The sequence below is a fragment of the Liolophura sinensis genome, chromosome 6 (assembly GCF_032854445.1).
Source record: "Liolophura sinensis isolate JHLJ2023 chromosome 6, CUHK_Ljap_v2, whole genome shotgun sequence".
In the NCBI taxonomy this organism is placed as follows: domain Eukaryota; kingdom Metazoa; phylum Mollusca; class Polyplacophora; order Chitonida; family Chitonidae; genus Liolophura; species Liolophura sinensis.
The window spans coordinates 12,227,005-12,250,795 of record NC_088300.1 but is presented as its reverse complement, the minus strand read 5'-3'; the positions used below and the strand labels follow the sequence as shown (position 1 = coordinate 12,250,795).

The window sequence follows — 23,791 nt, the reverse complement described above, 5'->3', positions numbered from 1 at the left end:
TCTAGTCTTCATTTCTATTCTTTGAAAAAGTAGTCCTATGTGGACATAGCTTCATTTTTTTTTCGGTTTATTGGAGAATAAATGCAAAAATTTGACCAACCAGATTGCACCTTACAAGTATAAATTCGGGAAAAGTAAATTTATCATATAATTACATCATTGAGATATAATTACTTCTAGGATAGTCTTTACTTGTATTGTACAGAAAAAAACTGGGTGAAAATATAGATAGGTGAAATTGCTATTCTGATTCATTTATGTCAATGGTGTGTAATGCCATGCTTAAGAAGTTTTCACTCGTACAATGCTGATTAATGGTTGGAGGAACCGAAGAGCCCCAAATATAAACAACCAACCTGACTTAAAACCACGGCCAGCATGTAACCTCATTGGTAAAGGGACTGCTGCTTTCAGGAAGTCATTGTTTTATAACCATCTGTTCGAGCTCGGCCTCAACTTTGTGAACGGTTTCACATTTTGTCTGAGGATTTATGTTTAAACAATGAAAGTCCTATTTATTTGACAATGAAACCATTTCCTGATTTAAAACATACATATGCCCTCAGTTTTACCACCCAAGATTTCCACATTGCCAACACTCAGTTTTACCACCCAAGATTTCCACTTGGCCAACACTCAGTTTTACCACCCAAGACTTCCACATGGCCAACACTCACTTTTGTCTGTATAACATTTAGCAAGAGGATGGCTGCATGGATGCGAAGATGACATAACCTAATGGTGGTCTGCAAAAAGAAGAAAAATAGAACATGTCTGGAGGGACATCAAAAAATGTTGTAATCCCATAATTTTGCATTGTGTTTACCTTCTTGTGTTTTGAAACTTTTACAGACTTTTTGGCTAAGTTAATAGATACTATTTTCGTAAACATATCTAGAGGTCCAAAAAAATATTCTAAATAAGGGAAGTTTGTGAACAGGATGAAAAAGAAATTATGCGGGGTTTTTTTTCTGTGTTTTGTAATTTTTTTATTATGTAAAAAACCCCATGTCATACTGTAAGCCTGCGATATACATGTATATATACATGCATGTAGGCAAAAAGGCTGCAAACAACCACGTCTCAACCTTGGTGACAGCTGCCACATGATTACATGCTCATTGCAGTGATGGAATTAACACATTTGCTTCTCAAAATTTATGATCGAGAATCTTTTTTGCGTATTGGAATCCTTGTTGCGATAAATGTTGAAATACTCCGTGTCTTGAGCCGAAGCTTTCATTCAGTTTGTCTCCTACAGGCAAACTGTGTGGTAGCCTTGTTACCTTGTCTGTTTTTCACGATGAAAGCGTGAGGATCACTTGTATACCGTCTTGACAGTGGTTAGGGTTCTACATGGTTGATATGCCCTTGTACATTACTAGAACTGTTGCACACCATAGAGGTATTATCAGGTGGTTTTTATCATGAAACCTTCTCAACAAGCCCACCCACATATTACCCTGAGGATTTACAACATATCTTACACCTTAATTATTTAATGGCTTCTTCACATGTTCTCCCAAAATGTTTCCAACATAATTCATACTCAGACCTCATGGCCTTGGGATATCCTTAATTGTAAATGACAACACTCAGAAAACTACATTGTTTATGTATGGTAAAAATTGGGGGGGGGGGGGGGGGGGCAGAAAGCACCTAAATGTTGAACACACCAACATAAATCATGGTTGTTTTTTCAGTAGGATGAGATACATTACTTACAAAGTAATGTAATAAATAGTTAATAAACATTCTGAAACTTTATTGCAAGACACATTTGTTGTGTCTAGATTTTAAAAAAGTTTTACTTTTTATGCCATGAAAAATATTTTTTGGATATTTTCTTAATTGCATATTTTTGCTGTCATTGTCATGCTGTCAAGACGAAAATTCTTTTGAATAATTATAAGTCTTTTAGTCAGGAAAGTTTGAGAATAAAATTAGATGACCCTGGTTCTTATTACCTGTGTATATTCGGCCATGACCATAAGATCAGTCAGCCATGACCATAAGATCCGTCAACCATGACCATAAGATCCGTCAGCCATGACGATAAGATCCGTCAACCATGACCATAAGATCAGTCAACCATGACCATAAGATCTCTCAACCATGACCACAAGATCTTTCAACCATTACCATAAGATCAGTCAACCATGACCATAAGATCTCTCAACCATGACCATAAGATCTCTCAACCATTACCATAAGGTCTGTCTAACATATTCAAAAGGTTGAATTACGTAGGGCCAGGTCACGCTCAAGTACTAAGGTAAAATGATTATCTGGTGTGCTTTTTTGAAAATTCCTTGTTATGGTCATGTGACTTCCCTCAGGCTCTACCTGGTTTCCTCCCTCTACAATGCTGGCCACAGTTGTAGAAGTTAAATATTCTTCAGTACGGCATAAAACACCAATCAAATGAATAAATATACACCAGGTATACATTCTGAAGGGCTTTGTCTTAGTTTTTTTTTCAGTTTGGTAAATTTCCCTTACCATAAATCTGACCTCTGTTGGATAAATGACATATTCTTGAGTACTGCATAAATTCTCAATTCAGTGGATACATAAATAGATTCTTTGCAAACCAGAAGCAAAAATGCCTGTAATATCTGAGAGACAATGTGGCTGTTTAGTGGATGCAGCTTTATGTCACAAGATTTGTGATATATATATATATAAGGACTCACAAGAAGATACAGTATATGTATACACACCTATAAAAGAAAGATAATGTTAGCATAAGTTTTAGATCCACATGTGGCTTTTGATAAGTGATGGAATTAAGGAGTTTTCATGCTGAGCCTTTGTACATGAAACTTCCTTACAGCAAACAGAACAACTGATACTTCATCTTCATGCGCATGCTGTTGCATGTTTTACTTCTGTAACATAAACACATGTAACATAAACACATTTTACTTCTGTACGGTAACATAAACACATTCATAAACACATGTCTTCTCAGGGACTGCTGGTTTCATGACCAGCCCATATTGTGGTCAAGCACGGGCTATCTACCAGTATGGTAATTATTCAGAATTGTCGTCAGTTCACGCTTTAATGATTCAATAAAAAGCTTCTTGGTGGATTCCAGATGACGGAGATCAGCCTGTGTATTTGAGGAAGGTGATGAATTTCATATGCATGGTTTAGCATGCCATGCATTTCGTGACAGATGAAATTGTAAATTTTTGCTTGTTCATGTACAGTATTTCTGATAGTGCCTCTTTTTCATGCCTCTCATATTGCAGTGAGGCCCATGTTGGACATTATTAGTCAAGAGTAATACATATTAGACCTGCTTACCTACAGCCATAGAAAAGGTGTACCAATTCACAGGATAGAAAATGTACTCCAGCTCCACCTCACAACATAACAACAATGCTCCAGCAACACCTCACAGGATGACAAATGCACTTCAACTCCACCTCGTAGAATGACAACTGAGCTCCAGCAACACCTCGCAGGATGACAAATGTACTCCAGCACCACCTCACAGGGTGCAAAATCTGTTCCAGTGCCATCTCCTAGGAAATGTGATCCAGCACATCTTGCAAGATGGAAAATGCACCATATCTGCATTTTGGCACAAACCACAGGATGGTGTACAGTACTTCATGTTGATTCTTGACATCTTGGTTTTACATGATTCTTATGGGAAAACAGAAGAGGAGGAGCAGTTGTATAATTACAGATGACTTACATGTGTAATGTACATGTATTTTGCCACCGTTTGGAAGTTAGATTAGGTATAATTAGGTGCTAAATGTTTTGAGAACGGATGTACCTTAAACTTATGCTGATACCTGATGTTCATGTATGTGTTGATTTGACAGAGGAAGTGATCATCATGAACAACTATAAAACAGGCAAAGATGTGTTTTGTTCGATCTTTTGCCAGCACCAAGCTTATTAGTCCAAAATCCTTGCGCATTACAGTTCAGTGCTTGGCAGAGATCTATGCTGATAGACATTTTAATAGCAGTAGTGAGAAATAAACTGGTTGAGCTTAGTGACTTATCGGAGGTGGTATTCAGTGTGATCAATGGATTCCTAGACATGCCCGTTCTCTTGGCGTCGACCTGGGAGGGTCTGAGAGACCACGCTGGGCATCAGAATTGACTTGGCAGCCAAATGTTTTGGTCCAGTCGAAGATGACAGTACGGTAGAATCGTCACGGATAACGCTTTAATTAGATCTCGCCAGCACAATTATAAACTCCATCAAAGTTAGCTCTGAAACTTGTCAAGGTTTTGAGGGGCGTTGTGTTTACCGTGATATTCCGTGGCTCTGCTGACGAGAAGCCATTGGGGATTGTGGGGCTAGGGTAGTCTGGGATGGAGGCTGTATTATATAGGGATTCTGGTCACTTACGTGTCTTCATCCCCTCAGATGAGACAGAGTGGTACGTAGCAGCAGGAAGAGGATGCCCTGCTCAAATAAACCAAATAGTCAAACATTATATCATGATAGATGTCAGGAGCCTGTTTACATGGCTAATATCATCTATTTGGCTATTTTTCATTTGTGTCTTTCCTTTTTTCCCTCCTTTGCTTGACAGCCTAATCTCTTATGTCCTGGAATAAATTATTCCTCCCTGAAAGGATTGTGACAGGTCATTGTTCTCTGAGCATGGGCACAATTCATCCTGCATCAAACCACCAGATCACATGTACATGACAATACAGCAGTACACAATCTGTATACGATACACAGGTGATAATTATACAATATTCATCTAGTTTTTTATAGCTATATATAAACAGACAATGATTCCAGACAAAATGAAATGGTTTTATATCCTTTCAATACTGTATGCCTGCCTGATACTGTAGGTGATGAAACAAGCAAAAACCTTGGATGCATGAATGGTACATCAAGTAAAGTGTGAGCAGAATACATTGTGCTTTAAATAGCCAGTAAAGTCACATAGAAAACTATTTATCTTCCTGTCTAACCGGACTTAATTGCTCTCCTAATAAGTGACATCTACAGTGAATGTCCGTACATATGCCACTATACATAATCCATGATGTAAGGTAAATATTAGAATAGCAGATGGCTGTGAGTTCAAATCCAGCACATGCTGTCGGGTGGTAAGTGGGAAGGTCTAGATGCCAGCAATTTGTGGATGGTTGTGTGCATTACAAGGATTCTGTTCTTTCACTGAATTCTTCACAATTTCTTCTCTTGTTAATGACCTGATTGTTATTGCAGAGGTATTCCGAGGTAATAGAATAAAGTTGTTAATTTCCTTTTAGAACTCATTAATAGTCAGTTATTTGTCTCTTTAATTCCACAAACTGGTAAACGTTCATTCACGTTGATCCTGTCCATATTTTTCATCTCCTTCTGAATCCTCTGTTGCTGAGGAGATACGAACATTAATTACCTTCACTTCAGAAGATTTACACCGAACTGTAATCCTGCAATTTATCGTTTCATACAAAAAAGGTAAAGTTTAATCAAACATTTGAATGCAGGGCACCAGTATGTTGATGCCAAGGTTTTGATTTGGGAGAGAGGGTCTACTGGGGAAGGTATTTACTTGATTGACTGTAAACACAATCAATAACCCTACTGCCACCACTTAGCGTATTGATCTCCTGCGATAAGCTCTCCCAACGTGCTAATCTGCCGCATTTCACGCCTAATTCAATGAGGCTCAGTGGTATTAAAAGACTGACTGCTCTGACACTCCACATGTGAAAAGTAGTCTTGTGTCATTGTACTTCAAGTTTATTGACTCTTTTTACATGGATGTTGAGTTAAAGGCTTAGCTGAACTATTGCCTAATGTGTATATCAAACCAGTCAGTGCCGCAGAAACTTTCTGACTAAATTATTACTTCAGTGGTTCCATACACTAAGCTCTCTCCATCAAATTGAGGAAATGCCATCATGAGGCTAAAGGTTCAAAACCAGCCCCAAGTGAATCTGCATTTGTCGAAAAAGCGGTCAGGAAACTCTGTAAAGCTCCTTGGGAATTCATACGTACAACTGACAGCCATTGGCAAAAGTGAAATACATATACCGTGCACAAAGCATCTTTCTTTACGGATAAGTTATTAACATGGTCATATAATTGTTTATTAGACCTTTGGCATCGAGAGGTGGGCTTTTATATAATCAACTTTCCAGTGTTTTATAGAATATACATCGATGACTGCATGGATATGGTACATATTAAAAACCAGTTTATATGTACATGTCGAATCACCAACTCCCAGTGTATCATGTAAGCTAGGCAATTTTTAAAAAAAAACTTCTCCTATGTTATGTTTTTAAATGTAAGTATGTCCATACCTTTGTTGTTTGCCTACATGTAAGTATGGGCACACAAGAGCATACATGTACATATTTAGAACTTTTAATAACTTAGTTGGATATGGTCATGGATTACAAGGTATACATATATATTGTATTTAAATGCCAATGAATATAAAATACAGTCGGGCAGTTCATGAAATTCATGAGCAGACCTCAGAATATCGTGCAGGCATTTTACATGATGTGTTTGGATCCTGTTGAATGGACTGCATTTTGGAATGGATTTTCAAACTTTTCAGTAAGTTTTTTTTTAACATATCACTTCTTGGATTAAATGAGGCAATTAGATTATTATTGCAATGGCTATTCCTCATTTATATACATATACAATACTCAATTGGGGGGGGGGGGGGAGGGGACATTATTATATTATGAGTAGATCAAGGAAACCAGAGTAAACCACCATTGTTGTATAGAGAATGTCTGTAGTTAACTTGCCAGTTACGCAGAAATCACCAATACAGCTTTGTGTGTACATTTTTGTGTTACACGTACAGCTATGTGTGTACATTTTTGTGCTAAGCGTACGGCTATTGGTGTACATAACTGTTCAGCTTCTTTGTCAAGAGTGCTTTTTGGACATTATTTCAAGGGATATGTTTGCTCAGTAACCTTCAGAAAACCTGACATTGGTGTGATTGTAGAAGGGCTTACTGGATACAGTTGTTACAGAAGGCACTAAGGTTGTATTAAAGGGAATTTGTGACATGACAGTATCCAATAAGACAGATGGTTGATAATCAGTAGAAATGTACCTCTCCTGTTAACATCTTATTGGCTGCAAGGCTTTATAACATAAAATGGCTATCACGCCTGGCTCCTGGTGACGAATTCAAGGGCTGCGGGGAAAGTTCAATTATTGGAAGGATGTCTGCTCCAATACTGTCAGGATTGCGATTAGAAGATAAGCTGCCAATAACAATGGGTTGATATAAATCACAAGTTTACTGTCTGAGTTGACATGGCTGCTGGACCATCTGAGTTCCTGGTACTCAGCGCATTACACACAACTTGATTTGTTGTTAACAAATTCACAAGACAAAGTGCCAGCCTTTGGCTGCTCTGGCAGCTTGAATACCACCTTTTTCTCTTTCGGTTTTATCACGGCACAAGTAAAGATGCAAAAAATGTGAAGCATGAGGCCCAATTTCCTTTAACTGCCAATATGTTTGCAGGCTTGTACGTCACAATTGGTTTATCAGTGAGGCTAAGCCAATGAAGCTTTCTCCTGACAGTACTGTTCTGTAGGGAATTAGGTTAGAGAGTGAGCCCTAGCTGAGATGTCGGGCCACGTATGGAATAAACCAAGGGGGTTATCTGTGATATGTACAAAAAATACAAAAATAATGGAAGTGCTTCATGACTTTATAGAACAGGCATTACAGTATTGCATGTAGAACTCAGAATGTATATGTATCTTATTTTTATACACAGATACACATGTTTTCTGTGTCTGTATGCATTATGGATCACCTTTTCCAAATCTGTTATTTGCAGAAAGAAAATGTTGAAAGGTTGCAGTGTAGATAAGGAATATGGTGAACTGTGAAAACTCTTGGCAGGTTCCATTTATTTTCCAGGTTAAAGTCACTTCCTAATGTTATTTATTGATTGATGATAACTGAAGTGTTGGTCTGACTGTTCCTTTCAGATATGGCCCCAGGGTCAAATGCAGGTTTTGCTACTTTTGCTGTGGATGAAATAGGCTTTCTGCTACCTAACAAAGGGTGGTGATTTTATTCTGGGCTCACTGGTTTCTTCCACCTATGCAATACTTAATCAATACCCAATCAGATTGATAAGTGAAGCACTGAGACCCTTCTTTATAAGTATATGTACAAGTAAATGCCTCATGTTAAAAGTTGGGATGTCCAAAGACCAACAAAGACCAACAGTTGACAAAAATGCTCTAGTCATCCCTAATCATGCAATCATCCCTAATAATGCAGTCGCCACAGTTTAGTTCTTTTTTTATGACAGATCAAATTCTGTGTAAAATTTGGTAATTTAACTAGTTCAGAATACTGTCACGGACATGCAGGAAAGTATTTCATATTGTCCATCCATAACACATACCCAAATTCTTCACCTTTTCAACCACCTCTGGAACCAATATTTTGGAATCTTCTGAGAGAACTATGTGGTTCAGAGAAATAATTAGCATAGTTTTCGGAAGCTTACGTATAAATAATATGTAACAAATAAATAATATGTCAAATAAAAATAAGTTTTGGCATCATTTTCATAAAAATTATACGCATAACTTTCACTGCAAAAAGTGCTTTAGTGGTTGAAAAGATTCAAGATTAACAATATTCTATTTATACATCTTACAGATCAGGAGAGATGTACATATATCTTTAGTTCTATCTGTGTGTTTTTGCTTTCAGGTGGGAAAGTGCCTCATGGGAATTGGGTCTTAAAACAGAACCATTTTACTTCACCTTGAAACTCGAAAATGAAACCGGGGAGAATTGTTCCGTGGCAGTGGACAACATAACCATGAGAGATTGTTTCCCAGGTGAGGTCATCTTTAACAGGGATGCTATTTTTAACAGTGATGCTATCTTGAACAGTGATTCTACAGGCTTAGATATAAGTAATTGATGTAAGACCGAAACTGTGATACAGATCCAAACATGTAAAATATTAATGTTTTATGGTTTTGATGTGAAGATGAACTTTTCCAGATAAACACGATCTAAATCCAAGTGCATCCTGTTAAGTTATGAGATCTGCCATGGTGTTAATTTTATTTATGTATTAATTTGATTGGTGTTTTCTGCTGTACTCATGGATGTTTCACTTATATGATGGTGGGCACCATTATGATGGGCGGGAACAGCTCTACCTTTGACCATCGGCGACCAGAGAGCAAGTCCAGGCACCTCAGCTGGACTTGAAATCACAGCAATTACAATGGTGAGTTTTCAAGGCTACTGGGTCATTAACCACGTAACCATGGAGTGGCTGTTTCATCTGTTTTTCAGTAATTTGAAACTGAGGCAGGAAATAACCTCGTCAGAGTGATATTTCAAAAACAACTGGGCTGAATTTAATCGTATTTTGTGTGAAGTTTTAAACTACAGAGGTCTTAACAACGAAAGTCTTTTTCAATGGGTGACTGATGTTTTGGTTCCAAAGTTAATCCTTCTATTTCTTTAACTTTGTATGCAATAAAATGTAGTTAAAAAAGAATTTCTTCATTGCAAAAGTGAAAAAAATCTGAAAACTATTTAAAGACCATAATGCACAAGTCATTATGAAAGACAGAGAGGCGAATCAATACTTTGGTATAAATTGTACGTTGTAATCAGCTGGCAGAATGTCCAGATAGAACATGTTAATGAACTGCTGTATTCATAAGAACTTGGCAATTGATAGCTACACATATTTTTTCAGTCATAAGAAAATGGAACATATAATGGACATGACAAATGGCTCATTTAATTACATGGATCGTATTCTAATGAAGTGACTGAAATTTTGCAAACATTATATTTTGCAAGTATACTGGCCATTGCCTTCAATCTGAGAGCATGCTTTGTAGTTTTGTAATATTATTTTTGTTTTCCTATATTCTCTTTAGTTTCAACCTGCTAATAAAATCTGCCTCAGATTTTATAAATTTACCTTTAATATACTGTTTCACAGTACTAGAAAGTCTAATTTGCATGATCTTAAAAAAAATTTAAACATAAATTTTAAATACTAACCGAGAAATGGCATTTTAGTGGTCAAAAAATGTGATAATTAGGTGATATATACCAATAAATACTTACCTGTAAAAATTCAGCAGGTAATCAGGTAATTTCCACTCTAGTGCTTCTTTGGGTTGACTTTAACCAGCCGCTAATTGTGAAAATCCTCATTTTTATACAGTAATATGTTGGAATGTCTTGAGAAAAAGACACTTTAAGATACATAAAGAAGAACATCATTTTGAGCAGAATAGGTAGCAGAGAGTGTTCTAACTTTTCATGGTTGTATCATTATTTGAATAGTTCACCTTATTTGCTCCAATAACACTAACACTAACTCTTAATGCTTGAATTTCGCATATTGGAATGACATGCATTTTTTAATAATTCAGGTTGATCAGACTCAGCTCTGGTAAAACATATCTTTTGGTTTGGTATTTAGGGACTCAAATAGAATATGTTTTAAGACGGAAAGTTTAGCCTGAAGCTAATATACTCATATGTACACCTGGACACTATTGGAAAATACATGTGGTTATGGTACGACCCTGCAGAAATGTTTACTAATGACTTCTCCACAGGACCATAATGCTTGTGGGAGAATATCTTGTATTCAGTCAGTTACTATCCTTGAAACAAAGGATGCATAGAATTATCAGCATTTGTCGTATCCAATCTGTCCTCCACTTAAGGAGTGGGAGAGCTAATGTAGTATAAATTGAATCATTGATTATTACTGACTGTGTTAGTCAGTACTATTACTGACTGTGTTAGTCAGTACTATTACTGACTGGATGACCTATTGAGACGCAAGACCTGTGAAATGAAGACAGAGATATGGTCACTAAGGCTATATGTATTTGATATGTCTTTGACGTGACAGTTCAGGTTGTATGTGTTCTCAAACTTTATATGTTAACAAAAACAAATAAGCGTAATGATGATTGTGGGTCTAATGAAATATTGGCTGCAGATGTTCTACATCAGAGACATTAACCCTGTGGAGGATGAGAATTGACTTGTGCTCCATTAGGCTGCATTGTTTCTTTGATTTGGCTCTCGGTTTAATATGGATTGGTTCCAGTTTTCCGAAGATGACAGACTAAAAATAAATAATGAAGCACCATTTAAATGTTAAAGCATTAAGTATACTCTAAAAAATTGTAACAACAGGAGATAGAGCTCTAGGGGTGTGAAAAGCTTATGGCTAATAGTTTTTGTGATGTGTTAAACAGTAAAAGCTCTATATTGGAGGGTTTGAGCTAAACAGCCCTGTCACTTCATAATTACATGACATAATTATGTGACACTTCAATTACGTCCTGAATGAAATTGAAACATGGATGCAATCTAGACTACTTTAACAAGGACTTATAACTATTGCTATGAGCCTTTTAGTCAGCTGCTTGGAAACCTTGTAATTGCTGCTTGATGTGGTGGATCCATATAGCCCTACACATACCGTATGTACAGTAAATGAGTAATACACTGCCAGCTTACCCCCAGTCATAAAACCGATTAATTAAAAACAACATAAATCATTAAAGTTAATTAATGTTCAGTTATTTGGTTCCTTAGAATTAAGCCCACTAAGTTTTAGCAGAACAGAATTTACTTGCAGAACAAGCTACTCTGATATCAGTAACAAACTGTTAAATGAAGGCATCTAGACAGACTTAAGAATTTTGTCAACCACTGATTGCCACAGTGGAGGCCGGAAAGTATTGAGGACTGCCTGTGCCTGGGATTGAACCCACACCTTGTGTTTCCTGATGATTGATATACAACATTAAGCTTCTGAGCAGACTGAACTTGACCACAACCCTCCCTTGAATAACCAGGGGAAAGAACGTGTAACCGGGTGCTTGGGTTCTGCTTGCCTGATGACCACTGACACTCAGATGCGTATATGTATGTACCAAGTTTATCAACCTGGCATGTACCTGAATATATATGTCGTAGCAGGTACATTTACAAATCCCTCTATTTGCCATCCACAAAAAGTTGCACACTTTCCCCTGCCAGAAATTGAAAGATAAAACATTACTAAGCTGTATCACACCACCCAATAACTGCCTTTTATAGTGTTTTTACTTTTTCTCTTTTGTATCTATTATTGTCATTTCTTTCCATATTATAATCAGTATTAGCAATGTAGGCTGCAGTATGATGAATTATCTATTTAGCACCTTAGCACTTTTTTATCATTCAGTGAAATATCATGTTTTCATAACGTAGACAAGATATAACAAGTTTGCATAATGTGTTAAAAATGTTAATCAACCTAGAGACATACATTATCGGAGTCTGTTAACTTTCCACACTGAAAGTTATTGAAGATAGAGAGATGAATTGAAGACATGACATAACCAAACTCAAAGGAGTAAATTTTCCTTGGCCGACATAGATTATTGTTTTCAAAACTACAATTTCTTCAACATTTTATGTGTGTGAATGTATGTGCATGAATTGTGCTTCGTTGGTGCCTGTTGAAGGTATTCCTAGTGGACTTCCTGTGAGCTTCCTGGATTCCACTAATGGGCATGTTGTCTAGATAGAAGTGCGAAAACATTGTATTCCATCATTCTCTTGTTGACATGTAAGCACCTATATCCAGATCATTTGGTGTTTAGGTCATTACATGTTGGTTGATCACATTTCACCTCTGGACCCCAGAGAGGCTTCTTGATCCCAGATTTATAGCTTGTGTACAACATTTCTGTCAGAAACAGTGTTATATGTTTAGGTTATATACCAGGTTTGCCCTGTCAGCCATGGAGAAGGCTTCAGGTGTATTTCATCGCTGCTTACATGGCTTTGACAGTCTAATGGAGCTATAAAATTGTAGATATATCCTTCAACCCATTTCCAAATAGGCTTGCTGATTCGTTTAAGCCTGATTAGAACTGACCAATAACACATACAACAAAAGAGACTGCATAACATACATAAAACACACAACAGATCCAGGCATAATAAAATATAGTGTATTGCCTAAACGTTTTTGCATGTTCATCTGGTGATAACTTAAGCATATCTGGAAGACATTTCTTGTCCCAAACAGAAACATTTTATTTTCTGGGAAGCCCTTATTTTGGCACTGCTTTCACACTTTATCACCATGATCCAAAGATTTAAGATTGCCTTTGAACATCCAAAAAGGTTGAAGAAATGGAGTAATTAAGCATGATGCCAAGTTTCTTTTGATTCTGATTAACATTTCAGTCCTGCGGGTCTTCTTCGGAGCCATTTAATGATGAACAGTTCAGCATTATGATGCAGTTTATGATAATGAATCATATTTTCTGTATATTTCCTTGACCTTAATTTGAGGAGATGAGAAAAGAAAACTTAATGTTGAATTGTGACATCACCTATTCTGAAATACCTTTGCCCTGAAGTTTATAGATGACATTCACAGGTGAAATAATGGATAGTAGGAGACGGGTAAATCTGAAATATAAAGTCGAATTTGCCCATTGAATCTAGAAGTTGTAATAAGTAAATTTAATTTAACATCTTTGCTGAAGTGAAAACCACCCAGTTTAAATAGATTGGTTCTGTAAATATATGTGTTGTAATCAAAGTTTCAGTCAGACTCTCTGGTACACTCTTTATGAGATAATCTACAAATGTGGTGGGCGGCAGAGCATCCGCTTCAGGAGTGGTGGATCCTGTGTCGAGTCCCACCTTAGACTCACTCACTCGATAATATCATGGATATTAAGTGGGAGGAGATTCCCTTAGAACAGACAAACAAAGGATGTGTGATGTAGTCTTTATAGTTTTTTTCCAACATATTTTAAGAAAGTGGTCCCCTTGAGATCATGAGATTTTCCAATTTTATACAATAATTAATTTTGTTTGTAGTTCTAATTTCTAATTTCTAAGTTATGAAAGTTGACGAACTCACAGAAATTAATGAACAGTGCGATATTATTTGGGTACAGAAGGCTACTCGAGAAAGTTTCAGAGAAAATGAACTTGAAGGCTTCTTTTCATTTTTTTTTTAGCTCGCCTGTACTTATGTCTTACTCTGGGCGTCAGTGTCCAATAACCGGGAAAGCAGTGTTAAACAAAACGTTAGGAGTGGTAAATGTACTGCATTTATTGATATGGAGTGTTCATGTTAAATATTGTAAATTACCAAATTTTTGACTTAGTGTGTTGTGTATTACATGAAGAATCAAAGATAAACAAAATGTTAAGGGGGTGTATATCTAAAAAAAAAAAAATACAACAACTATTGACCTCAGACATGATTTTTTTTGTTTTTTGTTTTTAAGCGGATTTCTGCTTATTGTCTGGTCAATTCAGATTATTTTATTTGATTTCAGTTTTTTTCCTATGCTGTGTAAGGAGGGTTTTACAAATTGTAAAAATAGAGGTAACATTCACTGAAGGAAGAAACAAAGAGATGAAGCGAGAAATGGTGGCACAAATTGTCAAATTCAGATAAGAATTTTGATTTGCGGGTATTGGACACAAGGCTGAAAGACATCTAAAAGTGAGACTGGCTTGAATATTTGAGAGTAGTCCTTGACTGAAAGAGAAGGTTAAAATGACTGGTTGCAAACTGAACAATCAATCTGAACCCAGAGGTCGAAGTAAGCGCTGGCACTGGGATAGTGAAATTTTTGCTGGGCTGGCAGGAGTAGGGATAAGAAAGCCTTTAACAGTAGGAGGAAAAATTAGGCTTTAAATATGTATACAAACTCTGGTGATTTGGAGTTTGGAGGATAAACAATGTGGGTGTTCAATAATCTTTATAATCTTTAGCTTGATCAATCTTCACCATGCCTGTAAAAGTTAGAGGAAAGTGGATACCAACACATGCTGGTTTCCAGAGAATGTCACTCTAAAATATACCATCTCATTGGTTGAATATGTCTTTGCTGTGGACCAGCGGGTGAGCTTCTAACAAATTGTGGGAAATGGGACTTGTGTATAAAAACGCAGTGGTTGTTTGACAGATCCGGCAGTGGTAGCTGCTCTGACGGGCTGCAGAGGCCAATTAAAACCGAAAAACATTCAAGACTAATTGGAAGATTGCAACATAGCCCTATGAATAGGGGTGCGTGAAGACATTTTCGTAAAAATGTTTTGGAGGCTATTAAGCACGATGAAACACCGGAAGTGACAGGAATCGGGATGAATTTAAAACTAAATTCTTACTTGTAAATTTGATCGCATCTACACTGAAGTTTTGAAACTAAAGGAAAGATTTTATTGCGTTCTGCTACTATTGTCAAATGTCACAGCGATGTAGCAAAACCATTGCAAATGCCAGCATCTCTATCAGCTTCAGCTGACTTCAGTCTCCTGATGGCTTATATTTTATAATAGGGCCTGTGCATGGATCGCTTACCCCATAACATCTTACCCAAAATTAAAACTTTACAGGGGATTTCTTGGTTGCAAACCTGTAGTACCTCAACTTCAAAAGTTTTTCTTGTCATCAGAAACCATTCATGTGTAATTCTTTGAACAAAGATAATGATACACTATATATATTAGAACAACCTACAGTGTTAAAACTTACTGGCGTGGTATTTTGTTCTGTCATGAAGGTCCTTTAAAATTCAGGAATTTTTTAATTTTCGGGACTTATCTCTACCTCTGTGAACCTAAACAAATCGTGAAATTAAAGTCTCATGTTGGGTTTAAAAACTGTCTTTTCTTGATGCTCTATATTGAGAGGATTTTTAAGGTCCGTACTTGGCCTATAGAGCACGTGAACGGCCATCTAGAGCCAAAGTATCAAGGTGACCAGGCGGCCCTTGGACTAGTACCTTTTGGAGCTCTTTCAGTCTTTTTTTCTATGCCCACAGTCATGTCTGTGACCATAAGTTTTACATGCATATAAAGCTCAATGCCACAAGGGGGATGTTCCATTGCTGATGCTCTCTGTGCATATTAATTACGTTAAATTTCCAAATTCCTGATTTCAGTACTTAATGTATTGAACTGAAGTTTTGCATTACAGAAAGACTGAACATAAGTGCAACTAATCCATGTGACATTCGGTTGACTTCTTTGCAATGACATTTATTACAGTTGGCCATATAAGGTAATATTATTTGTTATCTGTTCTTTAAATCAACATCAGTCATTAGTTCCTTATTAGCACAAAATAGCACACCTATTATGTAATTGTGTTACAACTAATGGCTGGCAATATACTGTAGCTAATTACTTATCCTGTTAAAGAAACCCAGTTAATTTCAATCACTCAACAACCAGTTATAAAGACATTTCCTGGACACATGCAGGCACAGTTGATAGTAATTCACCATACCCTGCCTTGAACCATAAAAGCCACATTGACCACCGCATCATGTGGGGACCAGTGACTCCTCCCGTGAGGAAGAATTTATAACCAATAAATCTCTACTTAAGAGGGTTATCCTGGAACAAGGGCAGCATGTGCGCACTCAGGCTGTAACACATTACCTACACTCACCATTAATACACCAATCTAATACTCTTAACTATTTTCATCAAAATATCTGGTTTATCAGCAGAATTGTGAATTAACACTTTACAGAGATGAAACTGCAAACTACACACTACTAAATTATAAGGGTGTGAATGTCTACGGTTGAAACATTTACAAGAACACTTACAATAAAACCTTATTTGAGATAAATTGACAAAAGGATGGATTTCACAGTTTAATTTAAGACATGGCAAGGACGACAACAGTCGAATCTCAGAATACTGAGAAACTCTGATTGTTCACTTTCCTTGAAAGGTTTGCAATTCATTTTCACCTAGCTGTGTAAAAGCATTTAAGTGCAATAATTTAAGATATATGATAATTTAGTAGTTTAGCTTTTTCTTTTGTTCTTTCTCAAAAATATGTCTCGAGAACTTCAACGAGAATCATATTAATGGATAAAGATTAGTATCCCGGATTAGGGTGGTGTGACTATCATTTAATTCATCAATAACACAGACTTCCATGTTCAATTATGTGTGTATTGTTATACAGTATTGTCACCAATGGCTATGCTCTTCAGACTGTTGATGACATCAGAAAAGGACTCTAGACACTTGTTTTAACATCAGATAAGGACTCCAGACACTTGTTTTAACATCAGATTAAGGACTCTTAGACATTTGTCTTAACATCAGATAAGGGCTCTAGACTCTTGTCTTATGAGTTGTACTTGTGTGTTTTTCATCTGCACATTTATTTGTTAACGGCAAGATCTGGGAAGGGTTAAGATATTAGTCGGTGTGTTTGGCAGGGTTGCCATAGTTAATCCCAGTGTGGGCTGATCAAAGAACTGCAGAGGAGTATAACTGCTAGCAGTATAATACAAAAGGGCATGAAGTATCAACACTAACATGACTTGTAATGCACATCATTAAAAGTGTATGACTGATATAAAATATATCTTGAGTTTAATTAGAATAAGGACATGTACTTGAAGGAAAAACTTGCCAAATAGTGACCAGAGCATGTTTCCTGGAGCCAATTCTACAACGCCATTTCTGATTTAAATGACCGCTACATTGGCCTAATGGTTAGAGTGTCTGCCTTGAAGCCGAAAGACCAGAAATCAAACCCAGGTCGGGTCATATCAAAGACTTTAAAAATGGTACTTGTTGCTGCCACGCTTGGCACTCAGTACAGAGAGGTTAGAGCCAGGAAACATGATTGTTTGGCCCGGTGTCAGTATAATGTGACTGGGTGGGTGTCCTGTTTGGTGTCTTCGGCACGATACTTCAGTGGTGGCAGACTCTCCCTGACACAAGACGAAACAGTGTATGCACACACATTTAATGACTCCTTGTCGTCATGTGACTGAAGTACAACATTCAACACCAAGTGTTCATTCATTTATTCATTCTGACTTAAATTTCTGTCAAAAAAGTTCACAATACTTATTTTTGTGACTGAAATGTGACATTTTGACGCATTTGTTTTGAGATAACATTGAAGAAGAGATAAGTATTTTGATTTTCTAGAGCTCAAAGATAACCCATAAAATCATATTTCAAATTATGACTGGAATAGGGAATGGCTTTCTGGAATTCACTCTTGGTAATGGCATGCTAGGGATTGGTTTCAAAGGTTAATAAAATCTTGCAGTCAAAGTGGACTCATTGGTGAACAGTTAAGAGTCTGAGAAACCTTGCAATATCAAATTAGAATGATGTGACATATTATCATGTGATATACACACGCTATGTTTGGTTCAAACTATTAAATCACATGTGGTTGAGAATAGTGCATTCTTGAAAACCTTGCCCAAGAAAAAACCGAAAACAGCTTATCAGCTTTTGTGCCATATTGAACTTCCTGTTTTATGATGTATGACGGACAGTATTTGAAACATCTGAGTTTGCTTTTTGATCCATCCTGATCCTGTGACGCAGTGCAAATCAGGTGTGGGTTATGCTTGGGTTTGAAGTGAACATGTGTACAACAGGATGTGTACCGATATGACACAATAATGGAGCTGATTCTCTTATCCCCTTATTGCCTCACCAAATAGGATATGATCAGCCGTCTCTAAAACTGCATTACACTAGTTTTATCACCTCCTTTGAGGAAAGAAAACCAAGTGAACAACCCGCTTACACAATTCAGGAGGCTGAAATGTTCCTTAAGGGATTGGCTGTCTGCACTGTCATCCAATCAGCTAGTGCATTGAGGCGGAAGCCCGGTACTCCTTGGCTTATTTCCTCACCAGACAGTACCCAGGTGCGCCCTTACCCTGAGGCTGTTTCATAAGCCGTAAGGAATAGGCCATAGTCTGGGTAAAGAGGCCTGCCTTTCAATCACTTGACATCCTAGGTGTGGTTGCAAAATTGGCCTCAGACAAGGAATTTGTAAATTCTAAGCTTTCATTCTTTGTGGGGTTTGATGACAATAAACGGTCAGCTATGGACTGTGATCGCTTGGGTAGTCTAACATTCGGTGAATACCACTTGTCTTTCACCAGTATGTTGTACGTGTCTGTATGTCGCATGTGGGAGTGACAGGTCAATAACTTGTCAAATGTTGGTGCTTTTCGTTTCAGATTTCCTCCACCCATAATACTAATGCCATTACGTACATGAAAAATTCTTCAGTAAATTTTTGCTTGCTAGAAAACAATCAAATAACTAAATAAATAAAGCTGTTGGAAAAAAAACAGGGAAGTTGATGGATGGAGGTGACAACTTTTTGTGCAAGTTTTGTTGATTGTTAATAATGATTACACATGAGAACACATGAGCACTTGTCATCAAAATGTCAACTGGTTAACTGTTTCATAGGCTACAGATTATCACTTACAGGTGGAAGCTTCCACCTGTCTGTGACAGTCTGTAGGCATGCTTGTCAAAATGGCCCTGGTGAGCCCTTTTGACATTGTAATTAAGAATAAAGTGACTTTCGGTAGATGTTAATCTATATTGCATTCATTTAGTTGATCACCTGTAGTTGAAGCCATATAGGAGACCACGTCTACATGCAATAACAATAAAGGTTATTTTTTTCTCCTGTAGATGTTAATCTATATTGCGTTCATTTAGTTGATCACCTGTAGTTGAAGCCATATAGGAGACCACGTCTACATGCAATAACAATAAAGGTTATTTTTTTCTCCTGTAGATGTTAATCTATATTGCATTCATTTAGTTGATCACCTGTAGTTGAAGCCATATAGGAGACCACGTCTACATGCAATAACAATAAAGGTTATTTTTTTCTCCTGTAGATGTTAATCTATATTGCGTTCATTTAGTTGATCAGCTGTAGTTGAAGCCATATAGGAGACCACGTCTACATGCAATAACAATAAAGGTTATTTTTTTCTCCTGTAGATGTTAATCTATATTGCATTCATTTAGTTGATCACCTGTAGTTGAAGCCATATAGGAGACCACGTCTACATGCAATAACAATAAAGGTTATTTTTTTCTCCTGTAGATGTTAATCTATATTGCATTCATTTAGTTGATCACCTGTAGTTGAAGCCATATAGGAGACCACGTCTACATGCAATAACAATAAAGGTTATTTTTTTCTCCTGTAGATGTTAATCTATATTGCATTCATTTAGTTGATCACCTGTAGTTGAAGCCATATAGGAGACCACGTCTACATGCAATAACAATAAAGGTTATTTTTTTCTCCTGTAGATGTTAATCTATATTGCATTCATTTAGTTGATCAGCTGTAGTTGAAGCCATATAGGAGACCACGTCTACATGCAATAACAATAAAGGTTATTTTTTTCTCCTGTAGATGTTAATCTATATTGCGTTCATTTAGTTGATCAGCTGTAATTGAAGCCATATAGGAGACCACGTCTACATGCAATAACTATAAAGGTTAATTTCCTCTCCGGCCACATGTGGGAAGGTCTGTCAGCAACTAGCCATAGTCATCTGTGTCCCCAGGGCTGTGGCCATTATGGTCTCACCATTATGCTGGCCACTGTCACATAAATGAAATATTAGTACAGCACAGAACTCCAGAGAAATAAATTAATGAATAGAGGTTAATTATAACTTTTTGACTGGGTTCATTTACAGAGTAATTACATTTATGTATACATATATGTCCTATACCTCTCCTCAGAGCTGCACATGGACTTAACTGAAAGTGTACACCAGAGCTACAATATAGCTGCTAATTTGCATATTTGGTGCCTACTTCACCCACATCACCTACACCTCGTGCATGTCGAGTACTTCAGCTTGCACCTCCAGGATATATCTCAGATACACCCCATAAGAACCTCAGTTCCATAAGGGTATAACAAATGTGATACCTGAGATCCATTACAGTATACTGTACACATGTTAACCACAGGTATGGTTTTCTTTGGTTATTAGCATTGATTAGGTTATGTGTAATGTATGTCAGAGTTATGTCCCCTGTTATGCAAATCCCTCTACAATGTTTTACAGGGAAGTGAGATTATGTAGCCACATGTACCTTTGTGTCGTGAAACAGGCAGATCTGAACTTCACATTCTTCACAGATGTTGATCTGCTGTAATCAATTTCGGACCTTCAGCCACTCTGGTCAGACCTTTCTAATATGATATGATGGTGGTGACTGGTTATATTACTTATTAAAACAGTGTATTTAGTTATTCATTTCATTGGTGTTTTATGAATACTTCACTTACATGTATATGACATTTAGACCCATGACCATCCTTCACAGGTTGCTTTCCTCATGAAATGTTGAAAGGAAGACAGTATGAGGTGAACATGAACTCACAGGGATGGCATTGGTGAAGGGCACCGGAGTCGTTCTACTTTGGTAGCATGCTAACCTCCTGACAACAAAGGCCCATAACACACTGGAGATGGCTCCATCCTCCAACCCCCATCCCCCTTGCATCCATCTTAAAGGCACTCTTGTATTGCAAGATATATGCCCATTGTATGCTTATAATCTATACTAATGATCAGCCTGTACTGTACGTAAGCAGAAATACAACATCTATTAAGAAACAGAGTATAATAGTTTATGTGCACTTATGTGCATCTGGTGCTGAACAAAAGTTTGTTAATTGCTTGTTTTTTTTGTGTTTTTGTAGATTACTTGCCAGCTTATCATTACTGCACATTTGATGAGAACTCTACATGTGGCTGGCATTCTGGTCCGTATACAAATCAGAGTAAGCTGACCTGGCTGATGAATAGAGGCCCCACCCCGTCTAAGAACACCGGACCGTGGGCCGATCATACGTCACAGACTGATAAAGGTGAGGTGTATAATGAGCAGGTTAGGAGATGGAGTTCTGCTGTAGGAAGTGTTGAATGATATTTTCCTTTACACCCCATGGAAGACACTTCCTGGAAGACTACCGTATGCCTTCCCCTAAAGTGCTGCATTTTTGGGAGCAAATAATTATGGCCATGCAATATTACTTTTGGTGCCAAAACTTAAGAGTTTTCCAGTTGGATCTCATTTTACAGTTATCTTCCAAACAAACCTCAAATCACTCAAATCAAATGGCTTATAAGTGGTGGGGGTGTCTTTATCATGGACTTCCAATCCATTGATATAAGCACAATAAATGTTACTTCGCCTTCAGATGTGACTACCCTGCTTTCGTGTGATATATTGAGTGAATAATGTAGATAAATGTACCAACATTATGCTTCAAGCAGAAAGAAAAATAAAATAAAAGTTGTAATATTGATTTTTTAAGGGTTTTTATAGATATGTCAGTGACACAGCAGTATGAGTACTTTTGCTTATCTTAGGAAAGATTTTTAGTTATCACTCAAGATTTCTGAAAATTAATTCGTTAATTATGTTAATTATGACACGTGGATAAATATGGTGTGACTGTCAGATTGTAATATTTTCTTATCTTGGATCATGTTGACTGATAATAACATGATCAGTTCTATGCAGAAAAACTTTGTCAGCTGACACTTAAATTTAGTGATAATTTCTGTTTTTTGATTTTTTTACACAAATAATCATTTGTCATTTGTTTTGCCAAATATGCAAAATAAGAATTGGATAATATAACAAAGTATAGTGAGTGAGTGAGTGCCTGGGATTTAACATCGTACTTAACAATTTTTCAGTCATATGAGGACGAAGGAGTCCTTAGAGTGCATGTAATGTGCCTCCTTGTTGCAGGACAGATTTCCACTGCTCTTTTATGTAGTGCTGCTTCACTGAGATGCCTTACGGAAGGCAAGTAAGCTGCTCCGCCCAAGCCATTATACTGATAAGGGTCAACCAGTTGTTGCACTATCCCCTTCATGCTGAATGCCAAGCAACAAAGTTATGACTTCCTCTTTTAAGGTCTTAGGTGTGACTCGACCCAGGATTGACCCTGGATCTACTGCTCCCGAAGCAGATAATAACAATGTATAGAGGATATTGCAAAGTATAGTGAAGGCTAAATGTCACAGATATTTTTTTAAAGAGATTTGGAATTGAAATTAAATGAAATGAGGTATCATTTCCACATTTCACAAGAAAAATATTTATATTGTTCAACCTTCATAGTGCAATATTCTATTTATTATTTATATTGTGACAATATCATGTGTGTTTCAGAACATGTTAAGGAGTCATTTGATTAGCTGTAGGCCTTCACGGATTACATAGATTTGTGTACCGCATAACATTGTACATAATGACTTGATGTATGATGTGATGGCTTATTGTTGAGTGAGGCAGGAATCTAAACTTTTACAATACAGGTTTATGCTTTATCCAATCATCCTGATGAACCGAGCTTCAACATTATGTTTTTTGTGTGATGTTATATCGCCTGGGTGTGAAATATTGAAATGTAATAAATGAAATAACACATTTATCAGTGAAAGAAATCTTTTATATAAAAAATAAACATTTGTACATTTCCAGGTTATTACATGTACATTGAGGCTGATACAGAAGTTCCCAAAGGGAGAAATCCACATGCTCAGCTCGACAGTAGACTCTTTCTTCCTCCTCCACTGGACAGTCAAAACCATTCTGGAGGGACAGTTGGGCCTTATGGTTTGTGCCAGGTTTGTAGTGTTATACATGCGTCTGTCTAGATTACCACATGGGGGATCTCCGTCGCTGAGGGAGTTAACACTTCAGCAAGGCGCAATGACCCGGGTGCCTCCCAGTAATGTGGTTGCTGTGAGTTCAGTCCATCTCATGCTGGCTTCCTCTTCGGCCGTAAGTGGGAAGGTCTGCCAGCAACCTGCGGATGGTCTCCTCCCACCATAATGCTGGCCGCCCTCGTATAAGTGACATATTCCTGAGTACGGGGT

General features: G+C 37.2%; 1 protein-coding gene across 1 annotated transcript in view; it reads left to right on the top strand.

Moving 5' to 3' along the window:
• The window catches only part of LOC135466901 (tyrosine-protein kinase receptor-like), a 103,098-nt gene that overhangs the window by 14,347 nt on the left and 64,960 nt on the right, over nucleotides 1–23,791 (top strand). Inside the window, exons 2-4 of the mRNA XM_064744654.1 lie at nucleotides 8,729–8,859; nucleotides 21,595–21,762; nucleotides 23,394–23,539. Coding sequence (XP_064600724.1) covers nucleotides 8,729–8,859; nucleotides 21,595–21,762; nucleotides 23,394–23,539 — 445 coding nt within the window. The remainder of the gene's footprint in view (nucleotides 1–8,728; nucleotides 8,860–21,594; nucleotides 21,763–23,393; nucleotides 23,540–23,791) is intronic.